Here is a 21,456-nt window from a genome sequence, read left to right as displayed (position 1 = left end):
GATGTCTTCCTGGTCTGGCTATCAGGGACACAGTCTTACAGTGGTCCCATTCCCTACTTAGTGGGCTGGATTCAGAGAGTCCCTTTCTGATCTTCAGTAGTTATGCCATGGGGTGCCGTAGGGCATTATTTTGTCCCCAATGCTGTTTAACATCTACATGTAGCCATTGGGATCAGACATTTGCTCAATTTCTCCATGACATCTGAATAAGGAGAAGACATGCAGAAGCTTGACCAAGGCCTGGATGCAGCGGTGGGTCAGTGAGGGAAAGTATACTGAGCTTGAATGCTGGAAAGACAGAGACTGTATGGATGAGTGGTTCTTGTGTTCATGGAATTGGCCAATTGCTTGCTCTGGATGGTGTTGCATTCCCTGTGAAGGAGCAGGTACACAATCTAGGTGCTGTTGGATGCATATTTGCCACTAGAGGCCCTAGTGGCCTCAATGACTAGAAGCACATTTTTCAGCTGGTATGACATCTGTGATAATTCCTGAACTGGGATAGCTTAACTACAGTAATTCAGGCATTGGTAGGTTGCAATGGACTCCATGTGGAGCTTCCAGTTACTGCAAATTCTGCAAAGTAATTACTGATACTAGTGAGCATCTGTCAGCATGTTATACCTGTGCTCACTGGCTGCCCATTTGCTACCAGGCCAAGTTTTACTGTTGGTATATAAAGCCTTTAATGGCTTGAGACCAGTTTACTTAATACTTCACCTTGCCCCAAACATGCCTATTCAGTTATTCATTCCGCAGAACTTGCACTTTTACAAGTGCCACATAATGTCTATTCTGCAATTGTGAGAAGCCTGTTGCCTTCTGTATGGAACTTCAGCCCTAGATGACTTGCCTCTGTATGTGAACTTAAAAGGATTGCAGCCCAAAACTCATTTATAGACTTAGTGTCCACTGCAGAAGTAATCTCCATTAAACTGAGTAAACATGCATAGGATTGCCTTGCCCTTAAGCAGAGGTGCCACCTTCTCTAGTTGATTCAGGGGGCTCGACGCAATGTCCTGACCCCTCAAAAAATACAGGAGGGGACTGCCTTAGCTCCTAGGAGCTTGTGCCTACGCCTTTAGGGGATCCCTGACGTTTTATAAATCTGTTCACAGGTACTTTTTTTTACTTTATCTTGTTGTTTGAACCAGAATCAAAGGTCCCCCTATATTGCTGAGTGAATTGGGTGTATTTCTAGGTTTCAAATCGGTTTTAGTAGATGATACTATGATACAGAATCTCTCAGCTGATGACAGCTCAATGTCTCCAAGTCTTTTCTCTGTTGAAGTGAACTTTACAGACCCTGGAGAGATACTGCCATTTAAATCACTAAACATTGGTCTGATTTGTAATTTGGTACAGCAATTTTATATCCTTATTACACTCTGTTAAGAAAGACCTAGAAGTCTAGAAGAAAATGAATTTGCCATGGGTTGCCCAAAGAGCAGAATTAACATGGTTCTACTGCCCAAATTTAATTTTTTTATTTCAGGCTGTCCCAATTCAGTTAGATTTGTCAAAGCGGAAAGAAAGGCAGGCAGGCATGGAGTATTATAAATGGAATGAGTTTTAAAATACTGTGTTGTATTCAGCACTGTGCACAGTGGGACTTCTATTTCCTCTTTTCTCCCGGTGCTCTCAATCTGCTCCAGAGCTGGTTTTATGGTGGCATGACCAGTTCAGCCACACTGGGTGCCATGCTGCAGGGGACACCACAACAGTACTGTAGTACGGAGCAAAAGAGGCAGGGAGGCACTAAATTTTAGCATGTCACAAATTTTAGCGTCCACCACTGGTACCTCCCAACCCTCTGGAGCAGATTTTGAGGAGAGAGAAGAGAGGAGAGGGAAGCTCCATTGCACAAATGGAAGTCTGCTGAGCAAATGAAACAGAAGCTTTGGATACAACCCGCTGTCCTCTACAGACCATTAGTTGGCTAACCATGCACAGCACATATTAATAACAAGCATGATCATTTCACTAAATCTGTCCATAAGCACTGAATAGGCATGGGGAGGTCTTGGCTGATCAGGGCTTACTTCTTAATTTATTTTGGATAACATTAAGATTGCACATCAAGCAATATTTCAAACCACCCACGCTAAGAGTTTACAAGTTGAAGTGTATGGTTCTTATGAATAAGGCTCTCGTGAATGTTTTGCCCACTGTACCATTCTGGAATTACAAGCCATTTTGTGTAATAAAAGCTTCTTTTACAACTCTGCAGAAAATTGCCCATGGAGAGTTTGCTTCAAACCCTTCAGCTTCTTAATACAAAGATGCTAGAACACAGAGTTCGGTGGGACTTATATTTTCAATTGGCAGTGGTTTCCAAGTAATAATCTTAATTCTAAATTAAAGAGATCATTAACTGCCCTTTTGAGTCATGGGTTTCTGCTAACTTGGGAGTTTCTAGATGCATAATTTCTGCAATTAACAAAGCAGTCTCAAGGCCTTTTCAGGTCAATAAGATGCACCATACGAAAGCATGAGGAAAGGAGCGCAAAGTTCTGCGACTGAGAAAGCAGTCCTAACTCCAACCAAGACCAGCAGGGCTGAAATGAACAGGGGAGTGACCACCATAGTCAAAGCCTTGCCACCTGCACTGGGTCAGAGCAGACGATGTGGGAGGCACTGATGGGGGGGTATTGTTTTTGTTTGTTACTATTATGCATTTTTGTGCTTTTATATTGTGAACTGCTTAGTGATCCTTGGATGGAGCGTGGTATATAAAATTAATAAAGAAAATAATAAAGAAAAAATGAGGTTTTCTGCTATGGAAGCTCCAAGCTGGCATGGCAGAGAGACCCAGATTGGGTTCATCACCAGTAGCTGGAGTGACTGAGGATCCAACTGATCTTTGGCCAACCCACCTCTACCCTACCCCTGAAATGCCCCCATTTTGGGAGCTTATGCTGGCTATAGCTGACAGGAGTGCCACCAGCAGTAACCTCCAGTTACTTGTGCTTTTTTGCAAGCATAATGGGAAACTCTAAGGTGACAAAGCCCAGCGGAGATACACCACTTCTGCATCCTAACCCTACCTTTTCCTGCTTTTTCTATGTGATTCTATATGTGCCACTGCAGTTTTGTCAAGAATGCAATTTAAAGATTTTTTTTAAAAAAGAAAAACAGACTACTACTAAAAAAAAAAACCCTCAAAAAATGCCCCCTGAAACCTTTCAGAAGAAGCTTGTGTCACTAAACACATGCGCACACACAGTTTTGGAGAGTCCCCAACCCCCCCCCAAAAAGCCATTGAGGGGAATAAACTTTTTGGTGCTTTGCCGTTTTAAGAACCAGCACTTTGATTGCATTCAAAAATTAACCAGGAGGCAGCATAGTTGTTGCAAGACCAGCAAGATGTGTTCTATAGTATATTGACATCTCCAGCTTGCCATACCATGGGATGCTTGAGTCAACTCTCAGGCATTGTGCTTTCAGTTCTTTTTGGTGAATAGGATTCTGCTGTATGGCTTTTTTCTTCCATAGTCCTCTGGTTATTAATGTTCTTTTAAGCCTCTCACCTTCTGCGTGGCCTTCTCTTAATGAAGTCATTCCTCTCAACAATTATTTAGTTGAATATCACCCATAGCGTGGGACTGCTTCCTAGGTTTTCCATATTAGAATAAAGTTGTGAATGCTGTGTCAAATTCCAGGCTGTGTGTTACCAGTTAACCTAACTCATATTCTTTTACATGGTAATGACTGTATGCCACATATTTTAGAAACCTTATCTGCTTCATGCTGATAGCTGCTAAATTTATGCTGCCTAGGAAATGGCAGGTTGTATGTTTTCCCCTAACAGAACAAATAGCAGCTTTGGTGGTAGTGAACAATTTGCTATCCGAAAAACATTGCTGGGGAAAGGGTGAAACTCCGCCGCATCCAGTTAAAATGCCACGCACAACTCTCTCTTTCCCTTCACTGTTACAAAAATAAAAGCATGTTTTCTGTACGGGGAGTAATTTTGATCAGGGAAGTGCTGTGCGTCGGGAAGGAGGGGAGGAAGCATGGCCCTGATTCAGTTGGGCTTCCTGGAATTGGTGTTGTTGGTTGGTTGGTTGGTTGGTTGGTTGGTTGGATGATTTTGTCTAAAATGACATGTCAAATGGTCTATCACTTTATTTTTAGCATTTAAATCCTACCAAAGGAACATGGTTGAGTAAATGAAAGTCCACCAGACTATGTTTTTGTTGTTGCATGATTTGCTGCTGATCATCATACAAAAATGAAACACAGTCCACATACCACCCTAGTTTCTGCACACACTGCTTTTAGGTTTTCCCATGCAAAAGGTTTGCTTCATTGAAGGGGCTATAAAAAAACAATGTTGGGTGGATGCAAATCTTACACAGTTCCTCGTCCCAACCTTTCCTCGGCATGCATTCATTATCAGAGCCTTCTCCTTTTTGATTGTGCTTAATTTGCAGCATTGGACTGTTGTGTTTCCCTAGACACTTTGCTGGTTACATCTGCTGCTCATTGAATTGTAGAACTGTAGAGTTGGAAGGGACCACGGGAGTCATCTAGTCCACCTCCTGCAATGCAGGAATCTCAGCTAGAACATACATGACAAATGGTCATTCAACCTCTGCTTAAAAACTTACAAGGAGAGTCCACCACCTCATGTGGGAGCCTGTTCCACTGTTGAACAGCTCTTATTTTTAAGCTAAACTTTTAAAACCAGTCCCTTCTCAATGTGTTTGTCCTTCCCAATCTTTTGGAGCACACTGCACCTTTATTTACTGGGGGGAAAGTGAAATTGCACAAATTCATTATTTCAGGGGAAATGAATCACTGTTATTTCAGTTGCTTAAAACCTGAAGCCTGCAATGCCATGAGGAAGGAAACACATATGAATGCGAAGAATGCAAAGGTAAGTAGCATTACTGCCACAAGTAACGAAAAGTATAAAGTAATGAAATATGGCACACACAGCCATAGCCTGAGTAACTGAAGCTGTGAGGGTGCGCTTTGCTGATGAGCGTACTGCTGGGCTTGGATGCTCTAAGCTATGCGGCACTGATAGGCATGTCTTTAATCAAGGAAATTAGGGCAGAATGTATTGGTTGCAAAGCTAGCTCATCATTTGGGACCTATCTGCCAGCATTTGCAAATGACTGCTGCCTTGAGCTTTCTTGGCTGATGTTCATAGTTCCTGAATGCATGCTAGCACCAGGGGATAGGACATCTCTTTGGCATGGTTTGTGTTGGAAATTCTGGGGCAAGTAATCTTGGGTGAGAGAACCCCAGTAGAGATTAAACATGGCAAAGCATGCCTCAGAGAAAAGCGTGGAAATAGAGGCTGTAAAGCCTTTAAAATGGACCCTTTCCAGTGAATCCTAATATATCCCATTTCCCTAGTACAAAGAGAGACCACACATTTACTAACTCATAAAATTGTTTACTTACAAAACTCTTCACAGGTCAAATTCATGTGCTTTTCCATACAGCAGTCAGAAGAGGTTGCACAGGCAGTAAAACACAGCTTTGTTACAAAACAGGAAAAATTCCTAAACTATTGGTATTGGGGAAAATACTAATTTCAGACTCCATTCCTCTCTGAAAGAAAAGAGACTGATTAAAGCCATGTGGCTGAGCCAGAGCAGGTCAGGAATCCTCATACACTAAATTCTCATTAGAGTGGTGACAACAAAAGTATTGGTTGTCCATTGGTTGTCCAAGGTGAGGGAAAGTGACATAGGCTAAGCCTGGCAGGACAGGGCCAGCTTAGCCTAGTGGTTCCTTCGCCAAACTACAGCTTGCTCTATGGCATTGACCCTTTCATGCATTAATTAGATTCAAGTACAGTGGTATATGAGGCTGGTTACCCTACAGTTTGAAATTGAGTTGGGAAGGGAGATAGAGTATTGTGCTGCTTCCGGGATTACAAAATTATTGGCTTCACCTTGCACTGCATTTGTCAGAAGTGTATTTGCCTTTTGTCCTGCATTGCTGTGGCCTGTGTAGATTTTGTACAGGAGAGAAATGGGAATTATTAGTTCTCCTCAGGCACTGTGTGATAAAAAATGAGGAATAAAAAGTCTGCTATTGAACCAAGGGTACTTCCCTGGGTGAGCGTAGAGCACACAGTTTATACAACCCTTCCACCCTAAGCTTTTAATGTGCTTGAGGCTACAGTGACCTAGTGAAGACTGCAGCTGCAGGGTCAAATTGTGCAATACTGTGCTGTAGTTTACTTTCAAATTCACTTTCTAACAAATGGCTTTCCTGTCAGATAAACCATATAAGCTGACCTCATTCCTGAGCCCACCGCCACCAGTTCTGAGGAAGAACTCTTTCCACCCCTTCAAATGAACCTAAGCATTATCAATCCATTGTAGATTCCAGTTACCTCAGAAGGTTATTTCAGGTAGTTTTGTAGGGGCAACTGGAAGGTGAAGCCCCTTCGGAGCTAGTGGTTGGATGGCAGGAGATGTGCTTATTAACAATGATTTCAGGCAATGAGAAGGTGAGCTGGCTGATTTATTTTCTACTGACAAGAAAGTCCCTGTTGTTTTCTGTGGTTGGAAGGGCTAGTGTAAGAGAAAAGAAAGAAGTGGTGTCCATGACATACCGGGATTAGACACAGCCTGGAGCAGGTATCCCCACTGGCTTATTTTTATTTATGTTCTGCTGTTTCATAAACGGGTCGAGCACAAAATACATAGGAAGCAGGAGAGAGAAAACAACAGAGAATAAACTCTCAGGATGTTGGAAATACCAGTTATTTCATTTTGGTGAGGTTTCATGCTTCCTTGCTCCAGACCATCTCACTGCTGATGGCATGTCCTTCAAACTCCCAGGCAAAGCTAACCTGGAGACACACCAAAAAGCAATAACTGGGTAAAACCTAACAGCAGCATTTCCCTGCTTCAGCTAGAAAGCCTGAACACATCCTACAGTTTTCTGTGTCTGCCATGAATACAGGAGGAAGATATGGGCAGATTGTGGACAGGTGCCCAGAGCGGTTATGGCACACTGAATGCACATGTTCTGAATTAATATAAATTCCTGTGAGAAAATGCCCTCAGCTGCCTTGTGCCGAGTCATAATTCTTTGTGGGGTTCTGATCGTATTACGTATGCCGTAGCCAAATTCCAGGACATATTGCGGCGGATTGGAAAAGGAAATGCTATCCAGTCACTACCAAAGCAGCACTATGTGGTTAGATGACTAACAACCCAATTCTACCCTTGTTTACTTAGAAGTAGGGTTAGATGGGTCAGACTATTTCTATAGTGTGCCAGTTTCACATACACTCAAGTAATGGAATAATGGAATGCTGACAATCTCCAGAAAGCCAGCACTGTAGCTGTTAAGGGTACATAATAAAGTTTAAGTAGTATTCCTCAACCTTGGGGGCCCAAGATGTTGCTGGACTGCAGCTCCCATTATCCCTGACCATTGGCTAGGCGGACCAGGGATGATAGTCCAACAACATCTGGGAACCCAGTTTTGAAGAACGCTGGTCTAAGGCATGTCATGTACTGTTTCTCTCACTGGGACAATAACAGAGGTAGAATATGAACTATTGTGCCACAAAAATGAACCTAAGGAGAGAAAAACAGCAGGGGACTAGAAGGTGTTACAGAAAAAAAAGGTTTCCCTCTGGAATGTTCCAGAAGAGGGGTTATTATGACATAATTACAAGTTTGATTAGAAATTGTGATGCCAGAGGTTTTTCTCTCTCTAAATGCTTAATATTATCTTTCTCCAGAGATGTAAGCTATTCTTATTTCAGTTAAAGAGATTATTGGAGGTTACATTCATAGTCCTCAGTTTGGTGAATAGCAGGTTCCTTATAAAGTTTCACACTTGGTTTCTGAGGAGGAGGAAAAGACTACAGGTATAGTAGCTGATTGCAAGCACATGCTCATTAGGTCAAACCCACATCAAGGACAGAAGGCTGAATTTCCTGAGGTGATTTCTGCATTTGAAGGGGGCACTCTGAGAGCTATGCCGCAGCAACTCCTATTGAAAAATTTGTACACAGATGTTGCTGCCATTCATTGATCTTAGGTTTAGTTGAGGGGCAGGAAGATGTACAAACAGTGATCTCTGGAAAACCTATAAGTTACATGTGAGCAGAAAATCACTTTCTTAGAGCAGTATAAATCAGCTTAAATGAAATCAGTACAAGCTCCAGTAGCAAGGCCAGGTCTTTTGCTGATTTACACAGAAACAAAGTTGTTGTACACTGTCATATAACATTTATTTGAGATGGACAAAGCTGTGCATGGAGTAATTGAGGTTAGACATCTGCTTGTAAAGTTCAAATTACCATAGATTATTTTTGAGGATGAGGTTACTTTTCTTTCACCATGTTCCGAATGCATACCCTGACAGCTAGAAGCGACCTTAATTTTACTTTCAGATTGAGGGAAAGTTTCCATTTTTTGAGGCTCTACATCATTATAAGGGAGCAAGACTTTTGAGAAGACTTTATCTGCTTTGGGGTAAGAGAAAACTCCACAGGAATCCTAGGTATCAAGTGACTGAAAGGAGAACATAGAGTTGGAAGGACATCCTTGGGTTTAGTGGTTTTTGTTTCCTCACCAAATATAGCCATTATATGAGCCAAAGTGAGCCATTTGTCTGAGGTGGCACATCAGGAGGAGCAATTCAGCTACACCCACACCCTGGCCTGTCATGTAGGGCATATTATTTTAGGGGGTGAAGCTTAATTTTTGCAAATTTCTTCAGATAGGGCAAGCCGATCTGATGTCCTATCATTTTTGATGATTTTTATGTAATTTTGCACACATTTTCCCCCACAAAAAAATAATCGGACAAGTTTAAAATTATTAGAAATTCCACAAAAATGTTAAAACATCAATATTTTTATGTACTTATTTACCAAGCAACATTAAATTGTATTAAATTAACCCAAACATATATTGGATTCTCAAGCTATGTTAAAACTTTTTAGCATCCCTCATTTTTTAAGTTGGAAAGTTGGAAAATTCAACATGCCCTGACACTTTAGGAGTGCCTTTGCTGCATCAACAGAGCACTTTGCAGGATCCTTCCTCAGAGTGAGGTAGGTGGACAAGGTGGCTCTGAAGAGCACCTGTGCTGCTGTCACTTTGCCACCACTGGCAAAATTTGTGAAGAGGCAAATTTAACAGTTTACCAATGTTTGACTTGAATCAAAATTTGACAGAACAACAGCAAACCAATACAATTCCATGCATTCTTTGGGACCTGTCCACAGAGCCAAACTCTGCAAAGAACCTAAGTCGCAATGTAAGGTTCTTCCTTAGAGTGAGGTGGAGGCCACACAACATTTCTCCCATCCCAGAGAAGGAACTGTGACAGCAGGGACACCTTCTGAACCAAAGTGAAACACACGTTCGTTTAGTTATGTGCTATTTGTGAAATTGCAGTGCTTAAGTGTCTACATTATGTTTGCAAGGGAGAAGGATGGGGGGGCACAACTTTGCCATGTACTTGTGACCTCACAGACCCTCCAAGTGTCCCTATTTCCCAGAGACCATCCCAGATTTGCAGAAGCCATCCCAGTTTGTTATTTTATCCCAGAGTGTCCAAGTTTTCCTTAAGATGTCCCTATTTTCATCAGGGAAATGTTAGCGGGTATGATCTCATTGGCCATCTGATGTGACCCTAGCAGCTTCGTCAGGTCTAGCGAGCAACCAGCTGCCTCCCTGCTATGATCGTAAAAGTCCAGCTGTGATTCTGATGCAGAATTGATTTTCAGGCATCATAGCTGCATACTATCTGTAGTATATTGGCCCTTCTGCTTTGCCATACCAAAACTGTGCTTTCTTTTGATCCTGTCTTTGAAGCTGCATTGTTTCTGCTTGAAAAAACTTGTTTTTAATTTTCTTCTTAGTTATACGCCCTCTTTGTGGCCTCTTAATGGAGCAGTTTACTGTTGTGATCTTTACTCTGCATATATTGTACTGAACATGTATTGCAGTGAAGACTGAATAGTAAAGAAAAAGCAACATTTTCCAAGCCATTTTGCTAAGGAAAAAGAGGGGAACTCCTGAAAGTCTTCATAATATGACTAGTTAGAAAGACCTTTTTTTAAAAAAATATTCTGTTAACAGCATTTCTGCTCTGGTTAGATAACTCTATCCTTCTACAAAATACATTTCTGCAAAACATGCCCTGCTATTAAAGGTACTGTAGTTACTACAGTAAGTAGAAACTACTTACTACTTACTACTGGGGCAGTTTGAGTACTTCGTTTTCTTCAACTGGAGCAAAATAGAATTACAGTCAGATATGGATATGGAAGCCATATCATTATTAGAATCAATTTAACCATAAATTCTTAGTTTGTTTCAACTGACAGTAATGAAGGGGTCTTTTTCTTTCACAGACTGTGAATTAAGCTCAGACAGTTCTAATATATCATTTTCTGGTAGGAAATACAGAGCTGCAAGTGCTGCACTGGGTGACATTTCAAGAAGAAAACTGCATGAAAAATTAGTGTGGGATACTAGATTAAAGAGAAGATTAGTATTTCTACTGTGAGAGCCTTCAGTATTTGCTTCTCAAATAATATGGCCTCCAGGATGAAAATAACTATATGCCAACTCCCTCAGTGCCATTGAGATTGTAAATAAGATATTTTTCCATTCAAAGCACATGTTTTAGTAAGGCAATTTGAAACTGCTTTTTAGGGCAGCTCTCCTACAACATGAGAGAGAGAGAGAGAGAGAGAGAGAGAGAGAGAGAGAGAGAGAATGAGTGTATGTGTGTGTGTGTAGTATACATTAAGTGGATATGTGTGTGTCAAGGTTTATTTGCTTTAGATGAAAAATGTGTTTAATATCTTACATGTTTTAAAGACACGTGCGAAAAAGTAAACCAACGTATTAATTAGGCCCACCTTGCTTCTTCCTCCCCACTCTCAGCGAAGAAAAGTGTACGATTTGAAAACAGAGGCGCCGAATGTACTTTTGCAACTCATGAAAAGTCCTTTAATAAAAACATAAACCAAAAAAAACCCAGGGAATGGCACAGAGAGTTGGTTAAGGGTCTGTTTCTAAATTATAGCTTGCATTTCTTGCAGGAAAATCATGAAACCAAAAAAAAAAAAAGATTGATTTTTGGCAGTGGTGTTTTCTTGAGCCATCTTAATTGTAAAAGGTGCACATGTAACATTGGTGAGAGGATCAGAACATGCTCGTGACTATAGTTTTCCCAAAGACTAGGGAACAAAGCTGAGGATGTGCATAGTGAGTGGCTGGGTAGGGGGACACAGCAAGTGCCCAAGACAGTTGTTTCTGTCAGGGGCGTAGCATGCCCGGCGCATTAAGTTAAATGAAAAGTGATGAACATTTGGGCATAAAATATAAACTGATTGGGTCTGAGCTGGTTTGACTGACCGGGAAAGAGATCTTGGGACGTGGTGAATAACATTATGAAAAAGTTGACTTATGTGTGGCAGCTGTAAAAAAAGGGGGGGCAGCAACATCCATGTTAGGGATTATTAGAAAAAGGGATTAAAAATAAAACAGCCAATATCATGAAGTATTTATTTAAAAAATCTATGGCATGACTATACTTTGTGTACTTACTGTTTTGGTTGCTGTATTTCAAAAGGATATTGTAGAACCAGGAAAAGTGCCGAAAATGGCAGCATAGATGCTTTAGAGAGCTGGAGCAACTGTTACAAGGAAAGGTTCCAACATTTATTTTGGGGTTTTTTTAATTTAGAAAAATTGGCAAGTTAAGGGGATCAGGAACAAAATCGAAGCGTATACAATTATGCATGTAGTTTCCTCCTCACAGGGCTACATTTCCCCATCACTCTTAACTACAGTTCCCAGAATTCTTTGAAGGTGGTCTTGTGCTTTAAATGCATGGTCTGCATCAGCCCTTAGGTGGCTTTTTTTTTTTAAGGGTAGGGCTTTAAAAGAGGATTAAGTAAATGCATGGAGGATTAGACTGGGGAGCAAATGTGAGGCAGTGCCATGGCCCTCGTGACCTTACGGTGGGCTCCTGTTTGACCATTGTGGGAAGCAGGATACTGGACCAGATAGGCCTTTGGTCTGATCCAATTGGACTCTTCTTCTGTTCTTATATTCCTCTACTGTTTGTTTCCTCCTTGTTAAGAGTTCAAGCAGGCGATAACCAGAGAGGTGGCCTTTTCAGCCATAGTGCCTCACCTATGAAATTTGCTCCCCAGAGCGGCTTGCCTGTTCCCAACTTTATTTTCTTTTAGATACCAAGTGGAACCCTTTTGTCTCCTATGTGTGTGTTGTTGTTTTTAAACCTTTTAGGCATTTTGAAATGTTGCTGATTGTTCTGTTTTTGCTTGCTGGGTTTTCAAAATTACTGTATAGGTATCTCAGTTTTGATACTGCATATTACCATGGAACCAATTTAACTGAAGCGGTGTATAAATATGTTTAAGAATTTGAGACCAAGTCTCAAACTGCAGGCTCAAAAACAAGAAGGGTTCTGAAGATCACTCCTCATTATTTAAAATATTGATTTCATGTTGGAATTAATTTTCCAAAGTTCCTTAATTAGTGAGTGTATATAAGGATCGAGGATAATGTGCCCTTGAGCTCCCCGTGCTACTTTATTTGTGAGATTATGATACACATCTCAACGTCTTTTAATAACTATCTTGCAGTATTTAATGTGTACTAATTACCTGTGAAACATATAATGCCATAAAGACTAATTTAAAATCTCTTGCTAATTTATTGCTCGTCTTGTCACCAGAAGATAGGGAGCCGGGGGTGATATCAAATACCAAATTCCCCCTCATAGCTGCTGTTCATAGTGTGCTAGGGTCAGTTTCGGGAGTTACAAAAAAGCACTGTAGGAGCCAACAAATAACTTATAGGCCAGAGATTCACCAGCATTGTCTTGCTGACTTGTACGAATACAGTAATTACTGAGTTGACATTTACTCGCATCTCTTGGAACCTCCTGGCCTATCAGAGCACAAAATTTGTGTTCATCTTGACATATATATTTTTGTTTCTCCTTTTTCTTCATTTCTCCAGCCTGAAGAACTCACCAATGCACTGGAAATCAGCAATATTGTCTTCACTAGTCTCTTTGCCCTAGAAATGCTTCTGAAACTGCTCGTGTACGGCCCTTTTGGCTACATCAAAAATCCATACAATATATTTGATGGGATCATCGTAGTGATCAGGTAACTGGCCTGGAGTTGTCATTTTATGTGAGCAGGTAAAGTGATTTCTCCCAACTGGGCTATTTAAAATAAAGCTGCAGGAAAATAGTAAGGAACGTCTGAAATGTTTATGGGTGTCTCGGTTCTTTTGCTCTCTCTGTTAGAATATGTGCTCCAGAACTGCTGTGAAAACTTCCTAAAAACCAGCGCTGTCTCCCGTCTCTCGTGATTATGTGCAACAGCACCATTTTGATAACTTCTTCAGGGGAATTTCCTGCATAGGGGAACCACTGAACGGCATCTACTTAAATGCTATCTTCTTTCCTTGTGGCAGCCACACACTGGGAATGGCAGCCAAGAATGTATCTGTTTTCTTTAGCACATATTATCTTTAAAAAGTGCATGACAAAAAGTAAGATATTTCTATCTGCAGAACTTCCCAGTTGAACATTTACCACTCATCCATTAAGTAAAGTATCCTCAAAGTGGGCTTATACCTATCTGGCTGCTTGTTTGGTTTTCAGGCACATGCAAAATATGTTAGGAGTGTATGCTGGCATAATTCTTTTTAATTCAAATGCAAGTTCTGGCTAGAAATTTAAACTTTTCAGAAATCCTAAGGTCTTGGGGGGAAAGCTGAAATATATGCAGTACTCTAACTTTGTCCACCTTAAACATTAACAGTTTAAGAAAATGAAATATGTTGTGTGTATAACTTTATTAGCTGTTAACACACCAAACAGGAGCATTTGGTGTATTTATGAAATCTTTTTTCCCCAAATAATAATTGCATATGTACCCAGTCTCAAAACATGTATCAACGCTGTAGTAAACAAAATGAGATTGTTTACATCTGGAAGCAGTATACATACAGAAGAATATACTACAGAAAGAGAAGAAATTGATTTTACAAGAGAGAAAGCTCAGAACAGCACAATTCTTGTGATGTAATTAAATTTCACAGATAACTTTGCAATAGGAAAATATGAGGTCCCCTCCCCCTTCCCAGTTTATAACAACATTTTCAGTGGGTGTTAATACTGAGCCTTTAAAAAAAAACACCAGGAAAATGTATGTTTCTCGATTTGCCCCTGGGCCTCCATATTTCTGCAGCAGATACTTGTAGGTCTGTATTATCTGAAGTTCTTGTCTCATGTAGTATCCAGCATCCTGTGAGCATCCCTGTTTCACACCACTGAGCTCTACTAGCTAGTTTGGACTACAGGCCTTCCCCACTTTTGCTATATGCACTCTATGCATGGATGTACTTCTTCCTCACAAGAACCCATTTAACATTATTCTTTTATCTTCTTAGTGTCTGGGAGATAGTGGGACAGCAGGGTGGAGGCTTGTCTGTTCTACGGACCTTTCGCCTTATGAGAGTCCTGAAACTGGTCCGTTTCATGCCTGCTCTCCAGCGCCAGCTGGTGGTGCTCATGAAAACGATGGACAATGTTGCCACATTCTGCATGTTGCTGATGCTTTTCATATTTATCTTCAGGTGGGTACTTAAATGAGCCCCTTCATTCCCTTTTGAAGCCTGTTGTGTCTGTGCTTTGAGGTGGAATCGGCCAATATTAATTTATGTGCCATGGCAAAACAGTACAAGTTGCTAAGATGGAAAGTGATTTAATGTACAGTGCTACAACTCTACATCTTTTGAAAATGGTAGTTATTTCTCTCCCCCACCTGAGTGGTGTAGTATGCTTCTACTTCTGATGGCTTTAACCCTGAAACTCCCCAGGCTGAGCAACACTTTGGTTTTTAGTTTGTGAACCCTCAAGAGTCCAACAGTCTTCATAATGTGAGAGTCTTCAAACTTTTTCGTTCCAACAAATGAAGCCTTATCATATATGAGCCTTCAACTGCTAGTCACCACAGGGGATGGTGTCAGAGCTCAGAGAAAGTAGCTTACTAAAAGCTGAATTCCCATTTCTTTTCTTTTCTTTCTTTGTCCTTCCATGAGTGGCGGGGTGCAGGAGTAAGGAACTTCACTCCAAACATTATTTGCTAAGGTGGAAGAGTCTCTTTTCCAATACAATCTTGTTCTTCTTAATATACTCTTTCTTCCCTTTCATTCAGTATTCTTGGGATGCATCTCTTTGGCTGTAAATTTGCTTCGGAGAGAGATGGAGACACTCTTCCCGACAGGAAGAACTTTGATTCCTTGCTCTGGGCCATCGTTACTGTTTTCCAGGTAATGCAACCATTATGGCTAACAGTTATTTATTTCACAGCATTTATATATTGGTTGATAGTAATCAAATATAAGTAATCAAAGAGGTTTAAAAAAAAATTCAAATTGATTTACAGAAAGAATAAGCAAGCACCCATCCCTTGAAGAGATAACAGCTTGAGATTCTCCAAAATGTCATACTGAATGCTAAGAGAGAGCATGTGCTATTTTTTTCTTGAAAAAGAGGTGCCGGAACTCACCATGAACGCCTCCCTCATTCTCTTATAATGTCAATGGTGCCCACCTGAGAGGCTAAAATGGCAATGGCACCCACTGAGTTCCGGCTGGGGAAAAAGCCCTGGAGAGATCTATAAGCATTTTGGGAGTAGGAGTGGGGAATGCCTGCTCATAAAATACAGAACCTACTTAAGTTTTGGTTTTCCAGATGCAGTTTTTAGAAACCAGTGTCTTTGCAGAATTTATGTTTTTGTTGTCTGAAATGTTGATGTGAATGACAAGCTTTAAAATGGCAAGGAATTGAAATAATTTATTCAAAGAACAAAATATGCTTGTTCACTTCAACTGAGCAGGACAAACTAACTTTAAGAGAGTGCAAATGATATGTGCTTCTATGTCCCATAACGTGCCCTCCCCTTCCCTGCCCCCCAATCCAGATACTGACTCAGGAAGACTGGAATAAAGTCCTGTACAACGGCATGGCTTCTACCTCTTCCTGGGCTGCCCTCTACTTCATTGCCCTCATGACATTCGGAAACTACGTTCTCTTTAACTTGTTGGTTGCCATCTTGGTGGAAGGTTTTCAAACAGAGGTAACGCCTTGAATAACTTATTTATCTCATGCTTGCTATTAGGTAGCATGGAGGATTTAGAACACCCATTATCTTATGAGTAGATCTGGCAAACAGAACAAAAGGGAACATGTAGCACTATCATTGCCTTCCTTAACAAATACTTCAGTACAGTATAAACCAAACTCCTTAGCTTCTATCAAAGGCTAAACTGAAAATAGCCAGCATTATTATAGATGCAGAATTTATGCAATAACTACTGGATGGAATGAATGCAATGCCAGTGCCTTTGAACCAGGTTTTGTTGCATTTAGGAGCCAAATTAAAAGCAACCCCATAAAAGCATGGACAAAGTTGGAAGAGGAGTGATGTTGCTGCCTTTCTTGCTGTTGTTCCTTAGTGAATGTCTTTCTTCCTCCTTAAGTGCAACACTTTGGCATATATTTTTTCAGTTCCAATTCCCCCCCCCCGCCCCCATCTCTATGGACCGATTTGCTAGAAGCTGGATCTTTTGCTAACTAAACTTCCTCTCTGCCACCATCTGCAGACAGCTGGAAAGCAAATCTTTGAACAGAGTTTGGCCTCCATGTTTTACTGGCAGGTAGCTGAGTCCTCTTAAAACTAGCCCCCAAGCAGTTCTCCCTGCAGCTGGGGATGGTGAACAAAAATCTAGTCTCAGAGAAGTAAACTGTCATAGTGAAGGTCGAAAGGCAACATTATTCTGCATGACTTCCCAAGCATGCCTTTTGATTTTGGGCTTTGTTCAGCAGCGTCTAGTGGTAGCATGGGTTCTAAATTAAAGTGTTGTTGATAATATAGGTGTGACAGGAGAATAACAACCATTGAGGTCTGTCACCTTTTTTGCCATCATATTCATTCACACTATAAAAACCCATTTAGAAACGCTGCTATGCTTTTTATTTCTTTCTTTCAAGTGCAGTTTAAGGAGAAGATTTATGGGGGCCTCTTAGGGCAATGCGGCTGGAGTAGCTGTTTATTTGTTTTTAATCATATCTTTCCCAAGTGCTTTTATTTCATTTATGTCGTTTCTGCTTGGTATCATGCCCATGTCTCCATGTAATAGTATTTTTTTCATCTTCGATAACCTAGGAAGGGGTCATTGCGCCAATCCTTTCTGGGATTGGTAGTGGGAGATATATCACACTTCAGGCAGTAAATGCACAACCACCTCCTGGCTCTTGCCCAAATGGTTCCAGGATTCTTTACTCTTGAGTGTGTTGGTCCTAGCAAGTCTACCTGCCTAGAATGTCTCTTGCTGCTAGTTACTGGTTTGGTTTGGTATGAACGTTTGCTGTTGGTTTGGTATGAATGGCCTGAAATTAATATGGTGCCCAGTACTATTTTCTAGAAAAAGAGATGCCAGAAATCACCATGAACACCTCCTTTGTTCTCTTCTAATGGCAATGGCACCCACCTGAGAGGTGCCAAAACTGAGTACCGGTGAATTGCAGCTGGAAAAAAAGCCCAGATGGTACCCTTATGTCTAAAGGACACATGAGTGTAGCCCGGGGGCAGTTGCCCCCCTAAATCAGTCAAAATAAAAACAAATCTGAGGTTCCCCCCCCCCACCAAAAATACTGGCTACGCCCATGAAAGGACATGTACAGAACACAAACAGATTTGCTATTTCTTTGTGGTCAGGATGTCCCCTGAAGTGGGGCAAAACTCTATGAATTCTTACACAGATTTAGGATGTTTCCTTCTTTCTTACTTTTTGTTCTATTTAAAAACAAATCAAACAGCCTTCAAGTTTCAATCGTTCTTTTGCTTCCTTACAACATGCTTTGCATACAAGTAACCCTCTTTCAAATAAAGTAGCAAATAAAGTAGCAAGGTTTACTGCTGTCTTGTCACGTGAACCTTTTTTTAAAAAAAAAAAAGCTCAAATACTTTTTGCTCCTTTAAGTGCCCCAACCCACCCACTTATTTGAGATTTCTCTCTGAAAACTTCTCTCAATGTTGCAGTTGGTTTTATCTTTGTGATCCTCAAGTGCCTTTCTTCAACTCTGGAAACACTTTGTTAATTTTAGTGCCTGACTGTGCAGGACCCTTTCGTTGCTAAGCAGCAGGCAAACATACAAAAGAACGGGGCTGCTCTAAAACACACATACACACACACAAACTTTAAAACATAAGCCTCGCTGGTGCCTCATGCAAGATGCACACATAACACGTTCCCTGCAGCATGCAAGTGGCTTATTTATTTATTTATGCTCAGTCTGAATTTTGTGTCTGAATTTGCAGCAGTTGTAAGTTGTGCAATAAGAGGAGTGCGACTCTGTTTGACAGAGCTGGTAATGCAAAAATTACTGACTGAGCTGTCAGGTCTGTACCCTGGGGGATATATCGGGGGGGGGGGGACATTGGCTTCTGGTGAGAGAGCTTTCTGTCGGAGATAAAGCTTCTCTCCTGAGGGACTTCATGATAATATTATCTATGAAGCATATTATTCCATTGGTAATCTTTTCATGTTACCTACAGTTTCTGCGCTTGTCTCAGGCAATCCTTAGTGGCTGGCTCATCTCATATCCCTCTTTTGTGTCAGTTATTCTTCGAACTTGTACCCTACCACAAAACAACCTATGAGCAAGGGAATGGTAGCTGTGTGTAAATAATTAAGATTCATAATAGTAGTCATACCGTGCCTAAACTATGTGTGGGAACAGAGCCTGAGAAATGAGGAGGGATATTATGAGCTATTTTACAATCATCTCTTGGTAGCGCTTTTGGAATGGGTTGGCCATGCCTTATACTTAAAGCACACTTCTATCACAAAATTGTCCTTTTAAAAAAACACCTACATTTTAGCATTTTCTGGCTTATCCTTGTGCTTTCCTTTCTGCAAGTGAGTTTGATAATAGTTTAAATTGAGCAGCTGATATATGTATATTTCACTATTCTGCTTAGGTCCAAATTTTTGACCAGTCATCCTTTCAATTGGTTCTAATTTACTGACATCATTACCCTGGAAATTAACTGTACTGTCACCAAATATGGCAGGCAAGAGAAAATTAAATCCTTTGCTAACAAATTGAAACTTGCATGAAAACCTTGCCTTTTTGTACAACAAAGTCAGACTGATTATGTCCAACATATTTTCTCCCCCTTGAACAGCAGACACATACCCCTTTCTATATCAAAACCTTAAAGGTGGTTTACTATGTGGCATTGGGGAGTGGAGGTGGGGGCTTCTGTTTGAGAAACACACTTGATCTTATGAAACAGATATAAAAATGCATTACTGTTAATACTGTGCTATATACAAACAAGCAATAAATGAAAGAAGAATTCTTTGGAACTCTTAATTTGAAGGTAAGGTTGATTCCCCCCCCCCATGAAGGATGTTCAACAGCTTGAACTATCCTTTGTACAGAGCAAATATGAAGGCATCAGACGACTCAGGTGTAGTCTGACCTGTTCCACTGCTTCTCCTTGATACGAAATTGACCCCAATGGGTGCCTTCCCTTTTCTCTCACTTTTGTTTCCATCCTTTTTATACCGGTATCGTTCCCCCTTTGATCCACTCTCTCAATTTTGATGTTGAAATTTGTAAAACCTGTAAACCCGCCTTCCCTTCCTTCCCTGCCCCTTTCCTCACCCTCCTTCCTCATTTTTACTTCAGGAAATCACCAAACGGGAAGCAGCGAGTAGGCAGTTAAGCTGTATTCAGCTGCCTGTCGACTCGTCAGTGGTATGTAAGACCTTGGCATGAACACCCCAAACTTCGTCTGATAGTTGTCTCTCTCTCTCTCTTTTTCTCCCATTCTCTCCCTCTGTGGTGAACAATCACATCATTGCCACTGTTCTCATCATGGTAGCTGTTTGGTTTTGGACTTGTTGTTGTTGTCAAGTTAGCCTTGATTTAAAGTCTCTTCCTTCTTTGAGGGAATTAACAGAGTCCCCTTAATAACTGAGAACCTGTTCTGGATTCCTTCCTTCCTCCCTACTGAGATTTTTCTTCACAAGCTTCTGGTTTCTCCCTAAAAGGTAGATGCCATTTTACATAATATTTGCATATGGAAGTTCAGTTTCATGCCTTGGCCAGTGCTCTCCAAGCCCTAGATATGCTTGAGCAACATGCTGCCTGTGACTCCATGGATCCAGGTTTTGATTTCCGTCGGGATCACTGGGATTTGCTTGCATTTACTACGCTAATGCACTTGCCCTTATGCATGTAGATTGGTTTCATGTTCATGGAGAGATACAAATTGTTATATCTACTTTCTCAATATAAAATTGTTTTATCTACTTACTACCAATGGCAGGGCTGTACTAGCTTAGGCCCAGAGACCATTCAAGTCACTGAGAGACTGCCCATTGGATTAAAGTGAATTCTAAGATAACATGACCCATATTGTTTTCAGCATATTCTTGACCTTGCACGGGGTTTACAAACAGGCTATTAACTGCTTTGCATACCACACCCAGTTCTTGTTAAAAGAGAGAGAGAGAGATTAAAGAAACCCCTCAAAGACAGAAGAGACCTAAAATCAAGCACGTTTTGTGGATGCTCATGTGTGAGACAACTCTGTTCCAGAAAAGTCAGTGCTAAAATCGAGGCAGCTGCAATAAATGCTGGTGTCTTTAAAACCAAAAACAAAAACTGCAGATAACTTGGGCAATAATCTCTGAGCAAAATCCCCCAGTCTAGGGTATGTAGGAAAGGTCAGAACAAGTTTTAATACTCCTACTCTTTCATAGAGTTATGATCTAAATCCTAACAATGTTCTGTATGCTAACAATGTTTCCTTTATATTAAAAAAACAACAACCCAGAATGATGACACAAAAGCTATGTCAAATGTTGACATACTAAAAGTCTACAAGGCTGCATTTATTTCCATGAAATCAAGCACTTCATAAATTGTGCTTCCCTTTCCATAGCCTGTTCCTGCCATGTGTCTATCCTTTCCCATTTTTTCTCCATTTCCATTCAGCATCAGAAGCAGCAGCTTTTATTTGGATGAAAAGCCTCTTGTGTTATAGCCAGATACTGCTTTCCCTACATTTGTATATCTCTAATACCCTGTAGGCTATCTCAAAGTACTTGTGCTTCTAGAAAAAAAAGATTTAAACTCTGCATTCACTCATACGATGCCTTTTTCATCCAGAAAGGCAAACTGGGAGTGCAAAAACAGGTAATTTCTATTGGAGCCCTGGTGGGTGATGCTTCTCTGCGGCTAAACTTAGTGCTTAGTGTACTGACAAAGGTGCTGGTATATTATTTGGCAGGGGTGCTTTATTTCAAAGAAAACATGGGGTTTGGTGCTGCAGGGCTGGAGGATAAAAGTATCTCCCCCCTGTTCTTTATTTAT

The 21,456-nt window shown here is 40.8% G+C and overlaps 1 protein-coding gene across 15 annotated transcripts in view; it reads left to right on the top strand.

Moving 5' to 3' along the window:
- Positions 1–21,456, top strand: part of CACNA1G (calcium voltage-gated channel subunit alpha1 G) — a 324,964-nt gene that overhangs the window by 217,858 nt on the left and 85,650 nt on the right. For 11 of the 15 annotated variants that reach the window (XM_053375761.1, XM_053375766.1, XM_053375756.1 and 8 more), the window contains exons 10-14: positions 13,005–13,156; positions 14,451–14,636; positions 15,218–15,332; positions 15,986–16,141; positions 19,765–19,833. In XM_053375761.1, the coding sequence (XP_053231736.1) occupies positions 13,005–13,156; positions 14,451–14,636; positions 15,218–15,332; positions 15,986–16,141; positions 19,765–19,833 (678 nt within the window). The remainder of the gene's footprint in view (positions 1–13,004; positions 13,157–14,450; positions 14,637–15,217; positions 15,333–15,985; positions 16,142–19,764; positions 19,834–21,456) is intronic. The other 4 variants (XM_053375770.1, XM_053375762.1, XM_053375763.1 and 1 more) reach the window with 1 other exon arrangement.

Source organism: Podarcis raffonei, chromosome 2 (assembly GCF_027172205.1).
Source record: "Podarcis raffonei isolate rPodRaf1 chromosome 2, rPodRaf1.pri, whole genome shotgun sequence".
Lineage (NCBI taxonomy): Eukaryota > Metazoa > Chordata > Lepidosauria > Squamata > Lacertidae > Podarcis > Podarcis raffonei.
Note: the sequence above shows the minus strand (reverse complement) of the source record. Positions and strands in the feature narration are given on the sequence as shown.